The 24,411-nt window shown below is 39.2% G+C and overlaps 1 protein-coding gene across 1 annotated transcript in view; it reads left to right on the top strand.

Annotated features, from left to right (window-relative positions):
• The window catches only part of LCP1 (lymphocyte cytosolic protein 1), a 66,172-nt gene extending 42,102 nt beyond the window's left edge, over nt 1–24,070 (top strand). The window contains exons 10-16 of the mRNA XM_081084950.1: nt 4,211–4,406; nt 6,401–6,479; nt 7,050–7,164; nt 7,976–8,109; nt 14,934–15,057; nt 17,934–18,058; nt 22,216–24,070. Of these exons, the coding sequence (XP_080941076.1) occupies nt 4,211–4,406; nt 6,401–6,479; nt 7,050–7,164; nt 7,976–8,109; nt 14,934–15,057; nt 17,934–18,058; nt 22,216–22,348 (906 nt within the window). The 3' untranslated portion in view covers nt 22,349–24,070. The remainder of the gene's footprint in view (nt 1–4,210; nt 4,407–6,400; nt 6,480–7,049; nt 7,165–7,975; nt 8,110–14,933; nt 15,058–17,933; nt 18,059–22,215) is intronic.
• The last annotated feature ends 341 nt before the right edge of the window (nt 24,071–24,411 follow it).

The raw sequence follows: 24,411 nt of genomic DNA, 5'->3' as shown, positions 1-24,411 counted from the left end.
GTTGCAAAGGTAAATAGGATTGCTTTTTTAGTTTCTCTTTCAGAGTTCATATTTGGTGTATAGAAATGCAATTGATTTCTGGGTGTTGATTTTATATCCTGCTACCTTGCCTAATTCATTTATTAAGTCTAGTAATTTCCTGGTAGAGTCTTTATGGGTTTCTATGTACAACATTATGTAAACTGCAAATAATGAGAGTTTTTCTTCCTCCCTTCCAATTTGGATGCCTTTTATCTCTTCTTACCTGATTGCTGTGGCTACAACTTCCAGTACTGTTGAATAAGAGTGGTGAAAGCAGACATTCCTGTCTTGATCTTGTTCTTAAGAGAAACACTTTTAGTTTTTGTCCATTGAGTATGATGTTGGTTGTAGGTTTGTCGTATATGGCCTTTATTATGTTGAGGTATGACCCCTCTATTCCCACTATACCGAAAATTTTTATGAAAAATGTGTGCTGAATTTTATCGAATGCCTTTTCTGCATCTATTGATATGATCATGTGGTTTTTATCTTTTAATTTGTTTATGTGATGTATCACATTTATTGATTTGTGAATATTGTACCAGCCTTGCATCCCTGGAATAAATCCCCCTAATTATAATATATGATCTTTTTTAATGTCTTGCTTGATCTGATTTGCTAACATTTTTTTGAGGATTTTAGCATCTGTGTTCATCAGGGATACTGGCCTGTAACTCTCTTTCTTTGTAGTATCCTTATATGGTTTTGGAATTAGGATAATGTTGGCTTTTTAAAAGGAGCTTGGGCGTGTTCCTTCCTCTTGGATTTTTTGAGATAGTTTGAGGAAGATAGGTCTTAGTTCTTTGAATGTTTGGTAAAATTCACCTGTAAATCCAACCAGTTCAGGACTTTTGTTTACTAGAAGTTTTTTCATTACTGTTTTAATTTCATTAGTTGTTATTGGCTTACTCAGGTTTTCTGATTCTTCCTGATTTAGTTGTGGAAGAATGTATGTTTCTAGGAATTTGTCCATTTCAACCAGGTTATCTAGTTTGCTGGCATATAGTTGTTCATAGTATTTGCTAACAATCCTTTGTATTTCTGTGGTCCATCGTTATATCGCCTCTTTCATTTCTGATTTTACTTATTTGGGTCCTCTCTCTTTGGTTCTTGAGGAGTCTGGCTAGGAGCTCTTGGATTTATTGATCTTTTGTACTGTCTTTTAAGTCTCTGTATCATTTATTTCTGCTCTGATGTTTATAATTTTCTTCCTTATACTTCCTCTGGGCTTTTCTTTCTGTTCTCTTTATAATTCATTTAGTTGTAAGGTTAGATAGTTTATTAGTCCTTTTTCTTGTTTCTTGAGTTACCTGTAGTACTATGAACTTCCCTCTCAACACTGCTTTCGCCATGTCCCATAGGTTTTGGTTGTATGTTCATTTTCATTTGTCTCCAGGAAGTTTTTAATTTCTTGCTTGATCTCATTGGTAATCCATTCATTGTTTAATAACATGCTATTTAGCCTCCATGTATTTGAGTATTTTTATTGTAGTTGATTTCTAACTTTATGCCATTGTTATCTGAGAAGATGCTTGGTATCATATCAATCTTCTTGAATTTGTAGAGACTTGTTTTGTGCCCTAACATGTGGTTTATCTTTGAGAATGTTCCATATGCACTTGAGAAGAATGTATATTCTGTTGTTTGGGTTGAAATGTTCTGTAAATATCAGTTAGATCTATCTGATCTAGTGTGTCATTGAAGGCCTCTATTTTCTTGTTAGATTTTTGTCTTGGAAGATCTATCCAGTGCAGTCTATGGGTGTTAAAGTCTACTATCACGCACACACACACACACACACACACACACATACACACACACACTCATCTACTGTGAGTGTACTGCTGTTGATTTCTCCCTTAAAGTCCATCAAGAGTTTTTTTATGAACTTGGGTACTCCTATATTGGGTGCATATATGTTTATAACGGTTATATTTTCTTGTTGAGTCATTCCCTTTAGTATTATAAAGTGACCTTCTTTGTCTCTTGTTAAGGCCTTTGTTATGAGGTCTAATTTGTCAGATATGAGTCTTGCTACTCCAGCTTTTTTTTTTTCCTGCATGGAATATATTTTTCCATCCCTTCATTCTCAGTCTGAGTGTATTTTGTTCTGAGTTGGGTCTCTTGTGAACAGTATATATATATAGGTCATGTTTTTTCTTATCCACTCAGTCACCTTATGTCTTTTGACTGGAGCATTTAAGCCATTTACATTTAAGGTTATTATTGAAAGGTATTTACATATTGCCATTTTTATTTGCTTTATGACTATGATCCTCTCTCTCTCTTCTGTTCTTCTTAAAGCAGTCCCTTTAACATTTCTTGCATTGCTGGTTTGGTGATAAATGCATTCATTTAACCATTTTTTATCTGGAAAGCTTTTTATTTCACCTTCAATTTTAAAAAATAACCTTGCTGGATAGAGTAGTCTTGGATTTAGGCCCTTGCTTTTCATTACTTTGGGTACTTTATGCCACTCCCTTCTGGCCTGAAGTATTTCTCTTGGGAAGTCAGCTGGCATTCTCATGCAAGCATGCCAAACTTGAGGCTGGCAGGCTGCGAGTTTGACATGCTTGTTCTAATGGGAACTCCTTTTTAGGTAATGTTTTGTCCCTCATTTGCTGCCTTTGAGACTCTTTCTTTGTCTTTAATGTTTGCCATTTTAATTATCATGTGTCTAGGTGTGGGTCTCTTTGGGTTAATCTTGATTGGGACTCTCTGTGCCTTCTGAACTTGTGTGAAATTTTCCATTAGTAAGTTGGGAAAGTTTTCTGTCATTATTTCTTTAAACAGGTTCTCTGTTCCTTGCTCTCCCTCTCACCCTTCTAGTATTCCTGTAATGTGGATGATGTCATGTTTCATGTTGTCCTGGAGCTCTATTAAGCTATCTTCCTGCTTTTTAATTCTTTTTTCTATTTGCTGTTCTAATTGGGTATTTGTTTCTACCTTGTCTTCCAAATCACTGATTCAATCTCCTGCTTTATCCAATCTACTTTTAATCCCTTCCAGTGTATTCTTGATGACAGATATATCATTCTTCATTTCTGTGTGGTTCTTATTCATGGCCTCTATTTTCCTTTTCATGCTGTTGTAATTTACACTAAGTTCCTTCACCATCTTTATAATCATTGCTTTGAACTCTATGTCTGATAGCTTGCTTGCCTTCTTTTCATTTAGTTCTTCTTCTGGAGATTCCTTCTTTTCTGTCATTGGGGGTTGTTTGTTTGTCTCCCCATTTAGCTGTCTCTTTGTATTTGCTCCTATGTGTTAGAACTGCTATGCCTCCAAGTCTTTGTGGGATGGCTTTATCTAAAAAGTGTCTGGAAGGGGCCAGTAGTGCATTCTCCTTTTTCACCTGAGCTGGATGCTCTAGGAATGCCCCTTTGTGCATTATTTGGGCTCTCCTGTTATAATTGAATCTGGATTGTTGCTGTCCCATTCGTGGGAAGGTTCTCCCCTCCAAATTGCTGCCAGTGAGGTTTAACCCCAATGTTGTTGTGCCAGCTATTATATAGCTGCTTTGAGCCCACTATTTCTGGGGCTTGCTGTATTTTGCTCTGATGCTTGGTGTGTCTACTCTGGGCCTCCTGGGAGCTTCTCGGTGCAGGTTAATGTTAATTACTCTACCTTTCTGGCCATGGGCAGCCAAATTGAGGTCCAAGAGGTTGAAGCCCCTAGTAGTCCAGTGGTCAGGAACTCCTTTGACCAGAGGCTGGGTCTGCCTTGAGTCTCTCATCTTGATTGTCCCTGTTCTGAGCTATATACCCTTCCCTACAAAGCTGGTCCCACAGGTGTCAGCTGCAGGCGCTTGGGGTCCTGCTAGCTTTTGCTACACTCAGCAGCCAGAGATGGTGTCTGCTCAGGAAGTCCCGCTGGTGTTAGCCTCCCTGTGCCATCTGGGGTGGTGTCTACTGAATATTTTTAAAAACAGGACAGCAAATCATTCATCTGAAATGGTCCTGTATAGAGATGAGAGGACTGGATTACTTAACTCCCAAGATTCCTTTTATTTGTGATTTTTCAGATTTCGGTTCAGGAGAATATAAATAATAATATGCTGTTATTGAGTGTCTATTTGAGGTTAAACACTAAAGGTTTCCTTCAGTAAGATTTCCATTTCTTTTTCTGTTATCCATGTCTACTTTGTGCATGGAGAACCTTCACCCAGCCTTGATTTTTTTCATTGCAGGAGAAGGATGACATCCAGAGGGCAGAATGCATGTTGCAGCAGGCAGAGAGGCTGGGCTGCCGGCAGTTTGTCACAGCCACAGATGTTGTCCGTGGGAACCCCAAGTTGAACTTGGCTTTCATTGCCAACCTCTTTAACAGATATCCTGCCCTGCACAAACCAGAGAACCAGGACATAGACTGGGGGGCTCTTGAAGGTAACTGAAAGCCAGTTGATTGAGAGTTTAAAAAATCATTCACAATTCTAGGCAATTCAAAATCACCTCCTAAGCAAATATAAAACCCAAACAGGTTATGAATTCTCTGATACATAACAAAGGGAATAAAATAGATTAATCCAGTCTATTACAGCAAAGCAAGAAAAATCAAATATTATTATACCACATCCATAATACATAAGCTTTATCCATTATCAGAATTGTTTTAGGCAAAACAATGAACTTAATTATCAGATGAAATAAATCCTAACTTCCAAAAATCTAATTATGTACTTAGGGGACTGAGTGTTAATTCCTAGAGGCAAGAAATTGTAGCCACTTATCATCTAAAAATGTGTTTTAACTATTCTAGGAGGTGTTTATGGAGGTTTTTGTTTTGTTTCTTTGCTTTGGGTTATGGGAGGCACACAACCATATTTTGAGGCAGAATCCCTGACAATTATATTTTGGGAGTTGATTCCCTAAGTGTGAACAAAAAAGCGTATAGTGTTACTCAGTTTCTAACAGGTAACAGTGCCAGAGATGGTTATTTTAATTCCCATCATGAGTTAGTCTCAATATTGAGACAGGAAAATCAAAACAAAGTTAATATTAAATGACTATCACCAAAGAAAGGAAGTCCATATTTAACATATTGTTGATCATTTTTCCACAATGCTTTACTCTAGCTAGAAATGCAAAATTAATTTGTATTCCAACACTGCTGCATTTGTATCATTTGATAAATTGTGGTCAGTGGTCCATGCATTTTGCTGACTCCATGTATATATATATCAAACCTCTTATCACCCATTTGCAGCTATCTCTACATTCGCCTTTGGATCCTTCACTATCACTTGAGATTCAGCATTTACAAAGAAAAATTGATCATTTCTCCCACACACAAACACCACTGTCTTTCTATTCTACCCTCCTCCCATCCTCTTCCTTCAGAAAGTCTCCATTTCCATTAACCTTACCATTTTTTCTTTAATTACCAAATCCCTCAGTTCTACTTTAATATATTCCTCACTCCTAAATGTATTGAATCAGCAAATACTAATAACTCTTCCTATAGAATGGCTTTTTGATCATTATTTTTCCTTTCTGCTCTTTTAGACTTTTATTAAATCACACAACAACTATTTCAATAGGTCTTGGGGGCCTATTCCTCCATTCATCAAGCTCTTGAATGTGCTAGTGTCAAACACTATCCCCTCTTCAAGTTTAATTTAATTTAAATGTATATTGCCTTCCAGAAATTCTACACACTGCTGTCAGGCACATTATATCTCAGCCTTGCTCAAGAATTTATTATAGTAATATAAAAAAGAACCATAATGATTGTCCAATATATCAACCCAAATCTGCTACCTCACACAAATATCTCTGATTCTGGTTCCAGCCACTGGACAGCATTATCTCCATGCACTGAACAACACAGATCCCTGAAAAATCAGTTCCTAATGGTTTTAATAAGGCCTTGCCTATCACTCCCTTTGGGTTCATATTTACTCTATCTCCTAATCCCACCCCTACCATATCCTTAAATCCTCTTCCCTTTAATCTTCATTAGCCAGATTTTACCAGTTCTAGAAGGTGAAGCTCAAATTCCTCTTCCTCCAAATTTAGCCCATACTATTCTCTTCCCTATCTCAACTCAAATATCAAACGTGTCTACCTCGCACATTAGCTCTCTAGCTTACATGAGCTCTCTTTGATGACCAGAAGTTTTTCCAGAAAGAATGTAAGCCTTTGAGGGCCAACTGACAGTTTCCTCACAAAGGATCTTGCCCACTGCTAATAAACACCAGATAAATACTTGTTAAATTGAAATAGAAAAATTAACACAGAATAGCAACCTCATCCAAATCCGTTAGGGTTTATTTAATTTTTAAAATTCTACTTCAGTTTTTATTACAACCTCTTTAGTTAAACTTTAATAAAGCATATTGTCTAGGGGCCTGAAAGATAACCAGTCTTCATTAATTTAGGTGAGACAAGAGAAGAACGGACATTTAGGAACTGGATGAACTCCTTGGGTGTTAACCCTCGAGTCAATCATTTGTACAGGTAAGAATATTTGGGGACTCTGGAAACCTTGAAAGATCCCCAAGATTTCAAATACTGCTATGATATGCAGTTCTCTTCACAAAATGTGTGCACCTTGATGAAAAGGGGAGAAGTGCCAAACTGACCTATCTGCAGATGTTGGATGTTCAGAAAAAGAGAAACTCACTTTCATACACCAACCTGGCTATGTGTTTCATACAAAATCATAACCTAGCAAAAGGACAAATGTACTATATGTTGCCAGCCTATGTATGACCTGCTCACAAGTAGGCAAAACAATAAATGTTAAGTTTGTGATTGTCTCCTATGCCACTTACTAGAGCCTTATTTTTTTCCCTGGAGGCAATGAGTTTTCGTTGAAGAAACATAGGTCTTCCTAGGGAAGACCTCAAATAAGTTCCCTCAATGTCTGAGTCAGTTTCTTTACCTCAAAAGATGGAACTGTTTACATCAATTTTACCAAATTGTGAATATTCCTTAAGCTAATATATAAGGAAATGCCTATCTCACTATAGACCCTTCATAAATGTTTGCTATCTGAGAATTCTTTTGTGTTTGCTTTTTGTTCAGTGACTTATCAGATGCCCTGGTCATCTTCCAGCTCTATGAAAAGATTAAAGTCCCTGTCGATTGGAACAGAGTAAACAAACCACCATACCCCAAACTGGGGGGCAATATGAAGAAGGTAAATATAAATGTTTCAGTAGGTGTAGGCCTGCAAAACCATTCTGTGAATACTTTATCAGGAGGCCAAACTTAGAAGATAAGTAATGTTTATCCAGGGTTTAAAATTACAGTTGAGCAATCAGACATCTAGTTGTATTAAAGCGAGTTGTTTGTTTGTTTATAATTCCATGTTGGATGTCTTTAAATATTATGCTGTAAAAATTCTAATTAAGACAATTAGAGCAGGGCAGGGTCTCTTCTCCCAGCAAGATTCTCATTCTAATTTTCCAAAGAATTGGAACTTTGTACTCACAATTTGACTTGTACAAATAGTTTGTCTAATGTCAACACAGTGAGAACACATTGTTATGGAAAAGTAGCAACACGGTTGGCACAAACATTTCCTACTATACAAGCATAGCCACAGGAATATCTGTCTCACATGTCAGTCCACTGTGTGCATGTAGAATAGAGAATCCAGATTTTTCCAGGCCAACCTTTAGGAATTCAGCTATTTTAGGAATATTACGGACAGGTAACTGAGCATGGCCATGAAAATGTCCACAATGATGAATTTATTTTGGTTTTACACTTAGAGTACACTGTGAATATTTTTTGGTAGAAATGAAAGGTTTTATTTAAGAAAAGATGGAACTTTCTGTATCTAATTTAGAATCCTAGAATTGCAGAAGCAGGCAAGACTTGAGAGATCATTTAATCTAGCCATGTTTATTTCATTTTGTCTTTATTTTTATTACCATAATTTTTTTAGTATTTTAGCACCATGGAGATGATTACATTAGATTGTTGTCCTCTTTCTTCATTAACAGCTTGAGAATTGTAACTATGCTGTGGAATTGGGGAAGAATCAAGCTAAGTTTTCCCTGGTTGGCATTGGTGGACAAGATCTCAATGAAGGAAACCGCACACTAACATTGGCCTTGATTTGGCAGTTAATGAGAAGGTAATGCAACTCAGGGAAATAGCTTTTTATTGAGTGTATTACTAACCTAGAAAAGTACTAGAAAATTTTTAGGAATGTGGCTTAATCTAGGAAAACTAAATTTTAAGCTAAACTTAAAACCAAAAGTCTTTTAAAATTTTTTCCTTTCAGTTCTATCAGTTTTGTTTCAGGTATTTTGAAACTCTTGATAGGTTCATAAATATTTTAGATTATTTTGTCCTTTTAATTAATCACCCCCTTTCCATTAGGGAATGACTCTCTTTATGCCTGGTAGTAGTCTTTTCTCTGAAATCTACTTTTTGTGATATTAATTTAGTCACTTCAGCTTCCTGTTGATTAGTGTTAGCATGGCATATTTTTCTTCCATCCTTTTGCTTTTAAATTGACTTACTTGTGTTAGTAACAGTCTATTATCTTTAAAAGGGATTTTTTCAAAATATGGGGAAAATATGCTACATTTACCTACGTATTTGCCATTTCTGATACTCTTCTTTCCATGGTATAAATACAGATTTTTATTTGATATCATATGCCTTCCAGTGGAAATATTTCTATTAGTACAGAGGAATAATTTCAGCTTCTACATGTCTTAAAAGTTCATTTTCATTTTTGAAAGATATTTTTTTCAAAGATAGTGTTTAGTATCTTTTGGTCTGCATTATTTCCAAAGATAAATCTTTTGTCATTTTTATCTTTCTTTCTCTGTATATAATATGATATACAGAGAATATATTTTTTTTTCAGGCTTCTTTTAAGATTTTCTCTTTATCACTGGTTTAAAGCAATTTGGTTATAATGTCTTTTGATGTTGCTCATGATTGAGATTTGTCATGAATCTGTGGGTTGATAGTTTTAATCAAATTTGAAATAATTTTGGCCTTTATTGCTTCAAATATGTTTCCTATACTTACCCACCCTTGTTTCGGGGGAGTACTCCAAATACATATATATTTAGTCATTTGAAAGTGCCCAGAGTTCATTGAAGTTCTATTCATTTTTCTCTCTACTTTTCCTTTTTTCTCTCTCTATGTTGTATTTGGGGTGGTTTCTATTGCTTTGTATTCTAATTCATTACTCTCTTCTGCAACATCTAATCTTCCATTAATCCCATTCAGGGTATATAATGTTTATCCAAGACATTATGGTTTTCAAGTATAAATACTTGATTCAGATCTTTTTGGCATATCCCATAGCTCTTTCCTCTACCTTCTTGAACAAACAGAATATAATTACAATAACTGTTACTTCTAGGTCTGTTTCTATTAATTGATTTTTATCCTCATTATGGGTCATATTTTCCTACTTCCCTGCATGCTTCCTAATTTTTTTTATTGTATATGAGACATTTTGAACTTTTCCTTGATATGTACTGGATATTTCTGTTTTCCTCGAAATAAATATTCTAGAATTTAGTCCTGGGATGCAGTTGTTACTTACTTAAAAGCAGGTGATCAATTTAAGGGTTACTTAAAGCCTTAATTAGTCTTGAGTTAATTTTGTATCTCAATACTGAGATCATCTCTTCCGAGTACTTTACTTGATGCTCCTTGTATCATATGGTTCTTCCACTCTGACTGATGAGAACCAAATTATTGCCACCCTTAAGTGAGCTTCAAGCATTGTTCTGGCCGTTCATTTCTGACAATTCTTTTCCGAACCTCTGGCAGTTTCTTCACATGCATGCCAAAGACTTGAGGCACACCCTCTGAAGGTCTCTGGAACTTTCTTTCTAAATGACTCTCTTCTTTACAGGCGGCTTTCTCTTCTCTGGTATTCTGTCCCACAAATCCTAGGCATCTTGGCTTCCTCAAGGTTTCAGCCCCCCCTCAACGTCATGCTCTATTTGGGTTCCTCTCCCTACACTGCAGCCTGGAAACGCATCATGCAACAAGCTGGGACAATCTTAGGGCTAACCATGTTTGGTTGCCCTCTTTCAGGGACCACTGTTTTGTGCTTTCAGTTACTCCAAGTCTGAACACATTGTTTCATGTGCTTTTACATTGTGTTTTAGGTATCTAAGGCAGCAGGGTAAATCAGGTCCTGTTAACCTCATCATGGACAGAAGCAGAATTTTCTGCTAGTTCCTTAAAAAAAAAAAATTAGCTACCTTTTAAAACTGACTATAAATTTGATTGCTATGAGAGCCAGATGGTGGTATTATTAGTAATAGTGGAATATAATAAGATATACAAATATAAAATAAATTATGAGAAAAATAAGCAATTTTGGGTACAAAAGTATTTTTAGGAGACTTTTAGAAAGCAAATCTGTAAGTATAACATTGTTTACTTTTAAATGTTTTGCTTTGTCCCCCTATAATGATAGCTCTGACTGGGCAGAAGTCTTATAACACTTACTTAGAGCCTATGTTAATGTGACTTAATTCATTTTTCGACCTGGAAGGAAGCTCCAGAAACCACATGTCACCTTACCTTACATCTAATAAGGTAATGGCTACCACAAGGTGTGTTGTGTGTCTAGGCCAGTGATGGCGAATCTATGACACGCATGTCAGAGGTGACACACGAACTCATTTTTTTGGTTGATTTTTCTTTGTTAAATGGCATTTAAATATATAAAATAAATATCAAAAATATAAATCTTTGTTTGACTATGGTTGCAAATATCAAAAAATTTCTATATGTGACACAGCACCAGAGTTAAGTTAGGGTTTTTCAAAATGCTGACACGCCGAGCTCAAAAGGTTCGTCATCACTGGTCTAGGCATTTCAGCTTCATGCCCAGGCCACCGTCTGCAGGTCTTCATAATAGTCCTCGAATTATGTTAATGTTTCCAGGTGCTTAGAATAATCAGAAGTGATTATAATAGTTTTCACAGTCTGATTCACATTTGTTTTATCAAGTATAGTTCTCTACTACCCATTTCTAACCTGGGGCCTCCTTGAAGCCTGAGGCAGGTGTCATAAAACTCCTCTGGCCCAGAAAACTCCAGAGCTAAAGAAACTTCAACTCTATCTCCTTTTTTACTTCATGTATCTAGACCTGTATGTTTCTAACCAATGCATTTTCACCAGTGCATTTTCAGAAACTATTTTTGAATTTTTCTCTTTTGTCTTTCACATGTGCTTTTAACTCTTAATGAGCTGGCTTTGATACTGATTGTTTTAAAAACCAAAGCAAAAATCTTTTTAGTTGCAAAAGTTAAACTGACCTGTGGGTTTGAATATAAAATAATCTTTGATATTTTCTGTTTTAATTATTTAAAAACTCAGGCCAACTTTATTCTATTTTGGATTTCATAATATCTGAAAATCACCTTGTAATATAATCTTTGTTGTGGAAGTCTTATAAAAATGTGGCCCAAAGTCATACTTTATGGCTGGCATATATATAAAACAAGGTCTAGTCTGCTACTGCCACTGTTGCCACCTGGTTAATGTCACATTTCTCATGAGTGTTTACTATATAAGAATGTGCATGTAAGAAAGTGGAGAGAGAAATATATTATTGTTGAAGGTGATGAAATGACTAAAAATTATGTAAATGCCACCAGAAGAAATGTAAAGACCTATTAGAGGCAATTTTAGCTGGAATTAATTTCATTGGATTGCACAGATGTGCTCAGGTCATTTATCTGGGCAATGAAGGGCATGCCATTTTTTTCCCTGAGAACAAATAAGAGATGTATGTTTAAACCTTTCCCTTTTAGTAGCCTGGAAATAGTCCTCAAGGTGCAAAGCTGGCAAATAGTGTGTGTATAAATTTGGAGACAAAAGCCTGAAAGAAGTAGGCTGCCGGTTAGACTCCAGCAAATGAATACAGACTCTGAGTTAGACAAATGGGAGGATTCTCCCCAAATCAAATAGTCCAGGACAGTGAATTTGGCATAGGTCCTTGAAAAATAAAACACAAAGGTTTGTCCTTCTGGTTCAAAAGTTAAATAAATAAAGCAAGTGTTGGAAGGCAGGAAAGCAAAGAAGTAATGGCTACAGCTCATGGAGGCCCACACGCACACACCTCTCCAATCCTGTTTGGTTGACTGAGACCCTGGCTGAAGCTGGGGCTCCTGATGCCAGTTCAATTTGACAGAGGAGGACTTTTCAGCACAGCACAGTTTTGCAAACACCTGTGGTACTGGGATCTTGTCTGGAGAGACCTATCAATAATAGCACAGTTGCCCCCAAACATATTTGATGATATGGAGTATTTCAGAAGGAAATTCATAGGTAGACATAGGCCAAATTGATTTCTGTTTTAAATTTTTTATCTACATTTAAAGCTTAGAGTTGAGGCTCCAACCTAATTGTATCCTTCCTTCCCTTTGTTTTTACCACTGTCCTCACCAGCAAGTGTGGGACTCCATTTTAAACCTCTGCATCTCCTGCGAGGTGGCAGAAAGCCAACTTTGTGTTCACCAGAGCTCTGTGCCACTGTGAGGGGCCATTCTCAGACACCTGAATGCAGTGAGCTGCCGCCATGGTTTTCTCCATCTTTTTAAACTTCCCTGTTCTTTAGTGGCTTTTTAAAAAATATTTTCATGGGTAGACTCTTGTGTAAAGGTGAGCTTCTCCTCTGTGCCATTTGCTTCCCTAGCTCAAGAAGTAGGTCAAAAGCACTGCTTCTATCCATGTGAGAGCGTCAATAAAACAGGCTGGGGCTCTTGACAAAGAGAAGTAAGAATTCATTCCTGAGATGAGTGAAGCTGCTATGTTAAACTTTGTTTTCATCAAACTATACAGAGACATGACCTAAGGAGGCAAACACTAATGTACCATCCTCAATGACTTTACTAGGAAGAAATTCTTAAATGTTATGGTAGATGATAATAACTTAATACACATGGAAACAAGAAGCCAGTGTTGCCATAAAGCATCATCATTATGAACAGATCAAAACTAGGGCCTTTTTCTAAACTAGGGATATTTTAAAAATTTACCTGAGACTTATCCCATTTGTCCTCATTAGTCTTTCTCATTTTGGTCCCCGCTCTGGGTCCACATTAAATATTACCCATCTTGACTTTATTTTTGCTTTCTATGGGAGAAACCATTCTATTTATTTCACCCACCACTTCACTCCTCCATATACTAGATGCTCAGGCACTCTGCTAACCCCTGAAAACAATATGATGAACAAGGTTATGGATTTTGTCTGAGATGACATGGTAGGCAGAGACATGCACATCAACTCCATCAGAAGTTCTGGGAAACAAGTAAGTGCTTCACTGAAAATTGTTCAGAGAATTAGAAATCCCTTCCCAGAGAACAAAGCTGAATCAGAGAGTCAGGAGGATGCATGGTTTGGTCGGGGAGCTGCTGATGGTTCTGTGAGATTGAAACGTGAGTGTGTTATTTTTTGCGAGGGCGGGGGGGCTTGAGAATAAGACCAAGAAGAGAGGAAGGAATAAGAAATAAGAGGTTCATTGAAAAGAGATACCAAGGCCAAATTATGAAGGACCTCATGTATGTGCCATTCTAAGGAATTTGACCTATATTCTTTGAGCCATGTCACTTTAAATGACATGACCAGAACTGTATTTCAGAAGGGAAATTCTATGAGGAGGAGAAGCAGAATGAAGAGGAGACAGTTGATTTTGGGGTGTTTAAAGAGGTATACTTGAGATGACTTTGATGCCAGATTGGTAAACATAATTACACACACACACACACACACACACACACACACACACACGGTGGAGCAAAAAAAGTAGGTTTATAATTATTTGTATGGAAAATAATAATAATACAAGAATAAACTCTGTATTTCACATACTCTCCAATATAAACCTATTTCTGCCCCGCCTTGTATATAATTGCAGGAACTCTTTTCCTCCCGGCTACAATGGTGAAAAGATGCCGTAACCTGGAGGAAGCAGGGCATCACTCCTATTTCAGAGATTAAACTTGAAAGCCATGTGGGAAATTGTGGGAAAATTGTGTTTTCCATAGAATCAGTAATTGGGAAAGTACACCCGATGGATTGTGTACACAATCCTAGGCAACCAACTGGAGGGTGACCTCATTTGAGTAGGCCCTCCCTCCAGACAATGGCAGGATACTTGAGTTTCAGAGTGAACAGTACACACTGAAACCCTAGCCCTGAAAGTTTTGCATGGGTAATTTGACCCTCTCCTGCAAGCCTGAACCTTTAGGCCAACAAACCTGCTCAAATGCTAGGCTTTCTTCTGTGTATTTCACCTTTCAGAGGGAGTTGCCTTAGGGAATGGTGAGTCTTATCTGTTCCCTGAAATGTTAAGAGCTTTGAAGCTTCCTAATAAGTTTCACAAACAAAACCAATTCTTATAACATTCTAAGGTGATTCTTACTCTCAGAGTGGAGCTTAACTTTGCTTTCTACTTTAAAATGACCTTCACTTTGAGGTATTCCTAACATTTCTGTTCTATGATATAAGAAGGAAACTCTTTTACATATGTATATTTAATATGTTGGCTACTTGGGCCTTTCTAATATTGACTTTTTCCTTCTTTGTTTATGGTTCCTTTAAGCAAAGCATTACTGGTTCAGATCTTTTGCATCATTTCCCTTCCCTTGTTTCTCTTCTCATCTGCCTTCTCTTCCGACCCAAGAAGCAATGACAGTGCTTAGGAGGTATTTGCTCTGCATCTCATTCTAACAGTCATAAAGTTATATTTTAAGTTATCTTAAAAAGAATATATATATATATATATATATATATATATATATATATTCCGCCCCCCCCATCCCCCACTAATGTAATGGTGTCCAGGCTATCTTTTGTGACATACCTAGAAAGAAAAGATATTTTCTACCTTAGCTACTTTCTGTGATATTGAAATATTTAGCAACTTTTTTTCCAAAAAATCATTCTTGATTTTTGTTCAGGTACACACTGAATATTCTGGAAGAAATTGGAGGTGGGCAGAAGGTCAATGATGAGATTATTGTCAACTGGGTAAATGAAACATTGAAGGAAGCAGAGAAACGTTCATCCATCTCTAGTTTCAAGGTAAAATTCTTAGTCTACTGCTCATGACCACCTGAGCTCCATGCTTATCATTATTGTTTTCTATCTGTTTTAAAGTGACTTTAAGTGTGAGGTAGTTCAGGTTCCCCTCCAATTTTGATTTTGCAGAATGACCCATTATTGTTTTGATGTTCATAGCTATTTCATTGACAAATTTCTTGTCACTTTCTCCTGTAATAATTAATTTTAAAAACCAATCATATTTACATACATTTTAGGTTTTGTTCTTATAAAGTAATAACAAATATGATAATATTTTTTAATCTTTATTGTTGAAAGTATTACATATGCCCCCTTTTTTCTCATTGACCTCTCCCACCTCGCACCCACCCCACCCCAGGTCTTCACCAGTCTATTGTCTGTGTCCGTGGATTATGCATATATGCATACTAGAGGCCTGGTGCACAAAATTTGAGCACGGGAGGGGGGTCCCTCAGCCCAGCCTGCACCCTCTCCAATCTGGGACCCTTAGGGGGATCAGACCTAAACCGGCAGTCAGACATCCCTCTAACAATCTGGGACCGCTGGCTCCTAACCACTCACCTGCCTGCCTGCCTGCCTGATCACCCCTAGCCCTTCTGCCTGCCTGCTTGATCACCCCTAACTGCCCTCCCCTGCCAGCCTGATAGCCCCGAAATGCTCTCCCCTGCTGGCCTGATCACCCCTAACCACCTCTGCCTCAGCCCTCTGCCACAGTGTCTATGTCCAGAAGGAGGACTGGACAACTGGAAGATGCCTGGTTGGCCTGGTCTGATTAGCATATTACCCTTTTATTAATATAGATGAGTTCATTGGTCGATCTCTCCCCCACTTCCCTCCCCTGCCTTCTCTCTGAGGTTTGACAGTCTGTCGATGCTTCTATGTCTCTGGGTCTATTTTTGTTCATCAGTTTATGTTCTTCATTAGATTCCACATATGAGTGAGACCATGTTTTGATAATATTCTTAAAATGTGCACAGCTCCATGATTCAGATTGTTAACATTATGATGGTGAAATATAAAATGCTAAAAGATCTCCCATGCAGTATTTTCTGAGAAAAAAGCAGTTGAGTACTTGTATCCAAACCCCATTTTTATTAATAATAATAGCATTATCTTTTATTAAATTTCTTAGCTCATGTTTTATACATTAACAGGATCCTTCCTCAAGGGACCTATACACTTGATCCATATTATAATATCTATGCCATCTTATCTACATTTTTCTGGTTTAAAGGTCAATATTTGGAGAAAGGACCACTTTGGAGTTGTATTAACAGGTTCAGTGAGGCAGTTGATCATGATACCAATCCTCTGCTTCAAAATCAAGAAAAAAAGTAAAATCTCCTCCTACCAGAAAGGGCAGAAAGGTTGGGCTGTACCAGGAGTGCCCAGTCCCAGTGAGTTCATCACACATAGCAGTCCTTTCTGTGCCCCCTCCACCTTACCGTTCAGTCTGAATTGCTGAGTGAAGGTATGGAGGCTGGTGAAAGAAAGATAGTTGGAAAGGTGGTGGAGAAGAGCAAAGGAGAAGGGCTTGCCCCATATGGAATGCTCTCTGAGTACCAGGGCTCCTTGTTTTTAATGTCTCATTTCATCTTCACAGACATTGTGAAGTCAGCTTTATGGTTTTTCTCACATTATAAGTGAGGAACCTGAAGCTCAAGTAACTCCTGAGGTTAATGCTAGTGATTGCAGGTGAGGGTCCATCAGTGAGGAGAAAGTGTCTTTTATCTGTGGGTGAGGTTGCAAAGCAGTGTATCTGTAGGTCACTTAACCATTACTATGACCATCAAAACGTTTACAAATGCTAAAGAAAGAGACCTGGGTTTTGAGTCAGAATACCTGGGTTCAAATCCCAGCTCCACCACTTATCAGCAACTTACTTAACCTCAGAAACTTCCTTTACTCACTGTAAATTAAATTCAGGTACCTATATCTGTGGTGACAAGTGAGAAAATTTATTTTAAAAGGTGAAGGGATTAAGCAAAAAAAATTTTTTTAATTTGTAAACACAGACAACATGATGGTGATTACCAGAGGGAAAGCGGGGTAATGGAGATAGAAGAGAGCAAAGGGGGATAAATGATGATGGATGAAGACTTGACTTGGAGTGGTGAACACACAATACAATACAGATGATGTATTGTAGAATTGTACACTTGAAACCTATATAATTTTATTAACCATGTCACCCCAATAAATTCAATAAAAAAGTGAAAAAAATAATTATTGTAAGAAGAGAAGAAAATTCAACCTACAATTATTTTTTAAAAAAAATGCTGAGCAAACTGTGAAACACCAACAAATATTAGTTACTGTCATTTCATTTAATCACATAATTGCCAACACTGTCTCCCTGGACCTATGGACTCTTTTGTTTCCTTGAGGTCTCCAAGAAATGAGCATCTACTGAAACTCCTGTCCAACTGAGCCCTTGTCACTATCCCTGCCCATCACCTCCAGGATATCCCCCAGAATGAAGCAAGGTTTCTCCTAGCATCTTTGGTCTCTCCTTCTTGATTTTTTTTTTTTATCAAATCTTTCCTTCTTCTGTTCATACCAGTAGTTACAGTAAACATTTCAACCTCTCTGCTTTTCTCTAGTTGTGCTTACTTTCATTCACACGCTGTTTGAGAATGGCTCCCGCGTGTTGGTATACAATAGGTTTCCTCTGTTTATTGAGCTACTTAGGAAGTCACTAATGCCTCTACTGAAACTGCAATTGATTTGAAACTACAATTAATGTGCAACACAGTTGCATTTTCCAGACCAGCAGTATGTATTTTATATTTAAGAGGAAAGAACCACCCACTTCCCTTGAACGAAATGAAAGTAGCCTGGGAGCGCACTGATAAAGCCCATCGTTCTGTGTGCAGGACCCGAGGATCAGTACCAGTCTGCCTGTCCTGGACCTCATCGACGCCATTCAACCGGGTTCCATTAACTATGACCTTCTGAAGACAGAGAACCTGAACGATGAAGAGAAACTCAACAATGCAAAGTACGTAAATAGACCTGAGGTCAGAGAGGGAAGGACCCAACTGGCCACTGGATACCTATAAAGTCTATTGTTTGTGCCTTTCTGCAAACACTTTAGTTTCACTACTGATGCTTTTTCTTCTTGTGACTTGTTGTGTCCCGTCATCATTATTTTAGATACTAGAGGCCCGGTGCACAAAAATTTGTGCACTCGGGGTGGAAGGGGGGGTCCCTCAGCCCAGCCTGTGCCCTCTCGCAGTCTGGGACCCCTTGGGAGATAACGCCCTGCTGGCTTAGGCCTGCTCCCGGGTGGCAGAAGGCAGGCCCAATCCCTAGGTGCAGCCCCTGGTCGGGCTCAGAGCAGGGCCGATTGGGGAGTTGGGGCGCCGCCCCCTGTCATGCACAGAGCAGGGAGGATTGGGAGGTTGTGATGCCACCCTCAGTCACGCTCAGGGTAGGGCCAATTGGGGGGTTGGGGCACCGTCCCCTGTCACACTCAAGGCAGGGTCGATGGGGAGGTTGCGGCGCCACCCCCTGTCACGCACAGAGCAGGGCCAATCAGGGGGTTGGGAGCTCCCCCCTGTCATGCACAGAGCAGAGCCCATCAGGAGGGTGGGGAGCTCCCCCCCGTCACTCACAGAGTAGGGACGATAGGGGAGTTGGGGCACCGCCCCCTGTCACACACAGAGCAGGGCCGATCAGGGGGTTGGGGCACCGCCACTCTCACACTCAGGGCAGGGCCGATGGGGAGGTTATGGCTCTACCCTGTCACACACACAGAGCAGGGCCCGTGGGGGGTGGGGGGGGTTGGGGCGCCGCACCTTGTCACACACAGAGTCGCAGGTCGATCAGGGGGTTGGGGAGCTCTCTCGTATCAGGCACAGAGCAGGGCTGATCAGGAGGTTGGGGCACCTTCCCCTGTCAGGAACAGAGCAGGGTGGATAGGGAGGTTGTGGCCCCGCCCCCTGTCACACACAGAGCTGCAGGGCGATCAGGGGGTTGGGGATCTCCCCCCTGTCACACTGATCCCGGTGCCGGGAGGCCTCTCGGCTCCGCTGATCCCTGTGCTGGGAGGCATATTACCCTTTTACTATATAGGATAGAGGCCTGGTGCATGGGTGGGGCTGGCTGGTTTACCATGAAGGGTGTCCTAGATCAGAGTGGGGGTCCCCACTGGGGTGCCTGGCCAGCCTAGGTGAGGGGATGATGACTGTTTGCAGCTGGTCACACACCCTTCAGGGTGGGGGTCCCCACTGGGGTGCCTGGCCAGTCTGGGTGAGGGGCTGAGGGCTGTTTTCAGGCTGGCGGATGACGGAAGCTCCCAAATGCTCCTTTTTTTCTTTTTTTTTTTAAATTCTGGGCCAGCTTTAGCTCTGAGGCTCCAGCTCTTAGGCCTCCGCTCCTGAAAGCAGGTATCTGGTTTGTTTCGGTTCTATAATCGAAACTCTGTATCAACTCCAGCTCTGAGATCCCAGCTCGCTGAAAGCAGGTTTCTGGGGTTTTGTTTAGCTTCTATATTCATTACAATGTTTCTTAAACTGCAGGCTCTGAGGCCGGCAAGGCAGGCGGGGAACGTTGTAGTCCTCCGTCACTGAAGCAAGCAAGCCTCATGTTAGTTTCAAGCTGCCTGGCTGCCGGCCGCCATCTTGACTGGCAGTTAATTTGCATATCTCGCTGATTAGCCAATGGGAAGGGTAGCGGTCGTATGCCAATTACCATGTTTCTCTTTTATTAGATAGGACTGTGCAATAGTAGTTTTATGTCTCCTGGGATTAGAGAGAGCAAGACAAAAAGCAAGTGTATTCTTCCAATTGATAAGCAGCCTTATATTTTCATAAAACCAATTTTCTAATCATAATTATAGGACACTTTATTTAGTTTGTATATGGCAGGCCCAAATACAAACACCCTTTTTGTGAAAATCCATGTATACAAATGGGCAGGGGATGGGATTCAAGATCAGAGCCTTCTCCTGCTTGGAAGCAATTGCCATTTGCTTTACCACATAGAGTGGGGGTCAGCAGACAACTATATAGTCTGGCCTGTCATCTGCTTTTATAAATAAAGTTTTATTGAAACACCTCTGTGCTTATTTATCCATATTTTTATAGCTGCTTCCCTGCTACAATGGCAGAGTTGACTAGTTGTGGCAAAGCCCACAAAGTCTGAAATATTAACTATCTGGTCCTTTGTGGGAAGTTTGCTGACCTCTACTCTAGAGAAGCACCTTTCTCAGAAAAGCTTGTATTACTTTCTGAGGGCTGCCATAACAAAATACCTACAAGCAAGGTGACTTCAAAGAAATTTGTTCTCTCGCAGTGTAGAGGGTACATATCCAAGATCAAGTGTCAGCAGTATTGGTTCCTTCCGAAGGCTATGAGGGAAAGTCGGTTCCATACCCCTCTCCTGCCTTCTGGCCTTGGCCAGCAAGCCTTGGCTTGTAAATGTATCACTCCAATCTCTGCCCCCATCTTCACATGGCCTTCTTCCCTGTGTCTGTGACTTCACATGGTTATCTTCCCTCTGTGTGTGTGTCTGTGTCTCTTCCACTGTTCTTATAAAGACACCAAGTCATATTGTATTAGGGCCCCACATTACTCCCATATGACCTCATCTTAACTAATTACATCTTTAAAAACCTTATTACCAAATGAGGTCAGAATCGGAGGTCCTAGGGTAGAGGGCTTTTACATACCCTTTTTGAGGGACACAATTCAACCCCAACAGTGTCCTCTCTGATCCCAATTTGGGGAAGTGGGGACCTGTGTTTCTGGTATGCTGATGTTTAGCACAACATAATGAAGAGAAGATAAATAATTAAATGACAATTACAATACAGTGTGATGGGTGGTATGGAAGGGGGAGTACAGGGTGCTATGAAGGAGACAGAAAAGAAATGGGAGCTCTGCAGAGCAAATGACATCAATGCTGAGACGGACTAAAAGTACAAGTAAGAAGGAGCTAGACAGGGAAGGATATAAGAAAACACTCCAAGTAAAGGGAAGAACACCCAGAATGTATGAAACCCAGAATTTTTTTTTTTTACCTCAAAAAAAGCTTGAGTCTAGATGTTCAAGATGGATATGATTAGGTTTAAGGAACTTGCCCAAAGTTTTACAATTATTAAGTGGTTCTGCTAAGATTCAAAGTCTGACTTCAAGGCCCAGGCTCCTAACCACTATCCTACAAGGGCAAGATACAAAATTACTTTTAAAATGGGTAAAAGGAGTTATAAAAAAATCTTAAAAATGTTATGGTGGCAAGGTTGTGCATGATTTTTGAAGCTCTATTTTTTCTTTATATTTTATAATGGAAGACACATTTATTTCATTAATAATTAATATAGAGGAATTGGTTGAGAGATGGACAAGAAGAATGGGGGCTACCCCAGCCTGGTACTCTAATTTAATTGATCCATAAAGTAAAAATAAAGTTATTTTAGGGGAACAGGAGGAGTGATGGGGCCTTGGGAAGAATGGAGAATCTCTGGAGTAGCCATTGTAAGTTACTAGATAATAAACAAAGTGAATGAAAGAAGTGACAGGTAGTAATGTAGGCACATTTGAAAATAGATTAAGCTAATTATCTTTCTATAGCTATAAATAGAGCAAAAATGTTCTGATGCATCTATGATCATTTTATGTGGAAAATGTATAATATAAAACTCTGGCTATTCTAATGTTATTGCAACATAAATAAATACATGTATATGTGCACAAGAACTGGAGTGGAACAAGGAATAAAATAATTGATTTGTAAGGTCAAAGTATTGAAATATAGTCTGTAAACTTTTGTAGTTGAAATACAGACTGCTAACTTTTCCTAGCACACATTCTTGTCCAGTTTGATGGACTTTTTTCTACTGCTATATAGCCCAAGAAAATACTCATGATGAAAGCATCCAAAGTGGCAGGAGCTAGGAAAATATCTAAGGACAAGTAATACATTTGGTATAGTAGACAGCAAGTCTGATGGAATCAGGAGTTTTATCAAGCCAAGATTTGCCCATAAAAGTGAGAGGATGTCAGTGACTGGCTCTAACCATACCAGGAGTGAGCTTTGTGTTATATATAGCTTGCAGTAGTGTACGGCATAGAATGATTATACCAATATCCTGAGGGTCCCCTTCATACTTTGTTGCTCTGGTTCTTCTCATTATCCTTGCTTTCTCCCTTTTAGGTATGCCATCTCTATGGCCCGAAAAATTGGAGCAAGAGTGTATGCCCTTCCAGAAGACCTGGTTGAAGTGAACCCCAAAATGGTCATGACAGTGTTTGCTTGCCTCATGGGGAAAGGAATGAAGAGGGTGTAAAGCCCAGTGGAGTGGGGCTGGAGGTGGCACACCTGACTGCTCAGCGCTAGATGCTCCTAGGAAGCACAGAGATGATTCAAGCCATTCCAAACTTTTCAACTTGGTGACATCATACAAGATTCCAAAAAAGTGGTGTATTTTTTCAGCCAGGTAGCCTCTCCTGTATTTAACAAAAAGTGCTTCATTCTTTGCAAAAGATCCAATTTCTTAAAAATATTTTTTTTACCATTGAATTTATTGCTTCTTTGAAAATCTAGAGAAAAAAAGAACTTATTTTCCTGGTACCATTCCTGCTTCCTGCCATTAGTCAAGTATAGAAGCTGCAGTGTTATTAATTTTAATATAGTCTTTCAACCAGCTTAATTTGGCTGCATTTTTGTTTAAGGTGAGGATCAGCAGAAAGAATCATCAAACCCGTCCCAAAACCTGTTTCTGGAGGCCAGCCTTTGATCTGTGACAAGCCTCTCTTTCTGTTCCCCTTCTCCTTCACTCTATTTCCCTGTGACTTCGCTATCCACCCTCTCAGAACTGTGCCTTTTCCGTGACCCACCGCTGTAGACCATTCCTGCCTCTGGGCCATTTGGAGCATCTGACAAATCAGTCAGGCTACTGGGGTCCCAATAGTCTCCAGGAACCTGTAGGAAAGTAAGACTCATAATCAGAGCTTTTCCTCAGAACTAGGGTCCCATTTGTTATCAGTTTTTAGTTTTCTTTTCAGCCAGTAGGAACCCTCTGTTTTTTACCCTAAGATTTGTGCTCATACCAGATCTAACATTTTTATTTATTTTTTGTTTTGTTTTGTTTCTAACACCTTTAATATTATGCTCTTGGTTAGATCCAAGCAGGATGGAATTGAGCAGCAAACCACCAGGGGCCAACATGAAGCCACAAAAAAAAGCATCTATCTATCCTTTGGTGCTGCCCCTCCATGTCCTGAGCGCTGCATATTAGACCTAGTTATCATGGAATGCCTAAATATCTGGGGAGTGGAAACAATCCTGCTCTGCTTTAATTTGCTCTGAGATCTTAATGTATCTGCTGCCAGGCCATATTATCAATGTTTACTTTTTTGGTACTGTAAAAGCTTTTTACAACCCCCAAACTCCCAAGGGACAATATGTGCCAATGAACAGGGATCCCAGCTTACCCCCCAACACCAACACACACACACACACACACACACACACACACACACACACACACACCCCTACCCATACCTTGTCATATGTCAAACTGGATGAGAACTGGCTAAGTTGCTTTACAAAGATCTAATTTACTGGGTATTTAAAGAATTTCTAAATAAAACCAAAGGGACAGTGTGAATTTGAGCAAACCTAATAGGTTATACAATTTCATGTAAAGCTACTGAAAGCTAAAAAACAACAGGACATTGTGAACCAATGCTAGACTTTCTCTATAGTGCTGAAAGGGCTCATCAGTGAGGTATCTTCTTTAGCGGTGGTATGTCATGGAACTTAGCTATTTCTCAAAGCAATTGGAAATATCACCCCATATCTGTTCCTTGGCAGTGGGCTCAGGAAGCCAATGTGTGGCTTCTGTGGCATCTGAATGCAAAGTGGTTGGTTTTATCATACTCTGCACTTAATGTAGCCTCCGATGATTCTCTTCCATCTGCTTGCAGGAAGAATGTTACCGCCTTAATTGAAAATGAAGCTAATGTTCAAAATCTCTCCAAATAAAATGTTCCTTATATTGCATGTCCTTTGATGGTTTTATAACTTATTCATTCATTCATTCATTCATTCATTCATTCAACCAGCACTCATTGAATGGCTAATTGAGTGCCAGACACTATGCAAAGTTTGGGGAATATGCCTATAAATGAGACAGGCATTGCAGTCTATCGATCAGGAAGTGGAGTAAGTGATTAATAAGGGCAGAGTCAGACTTGAGCTTAGAGAAAACAGTCTAAGAAATATTTTGGTTAAAAACTGAAGAATAGGTTGGAGGTAGTTTGACAAAGCAAAGGCTAAAATTAGGGTGGAGACACAAATTCTCAGAAACACACTGAACCCAGTTGTGAACAAAAGCCAGCCTTGGAT

This window comes from Myotis nattereri, assembly GCF_964212035.1.
Source record: "Myotis nattereri genome assembly, chromosome: 2".
NCBI lineage: Eukaryota > Metazoa > Chordata > Mammalia > Chiroptera > Vespertilionidae > Myotis > Myotis nattereri.
The sequence above is the reverse complement of the archived record's forward strand: the minus strand, read 5'-3'. Positions and strand labels throughout refer to the sequence as shown.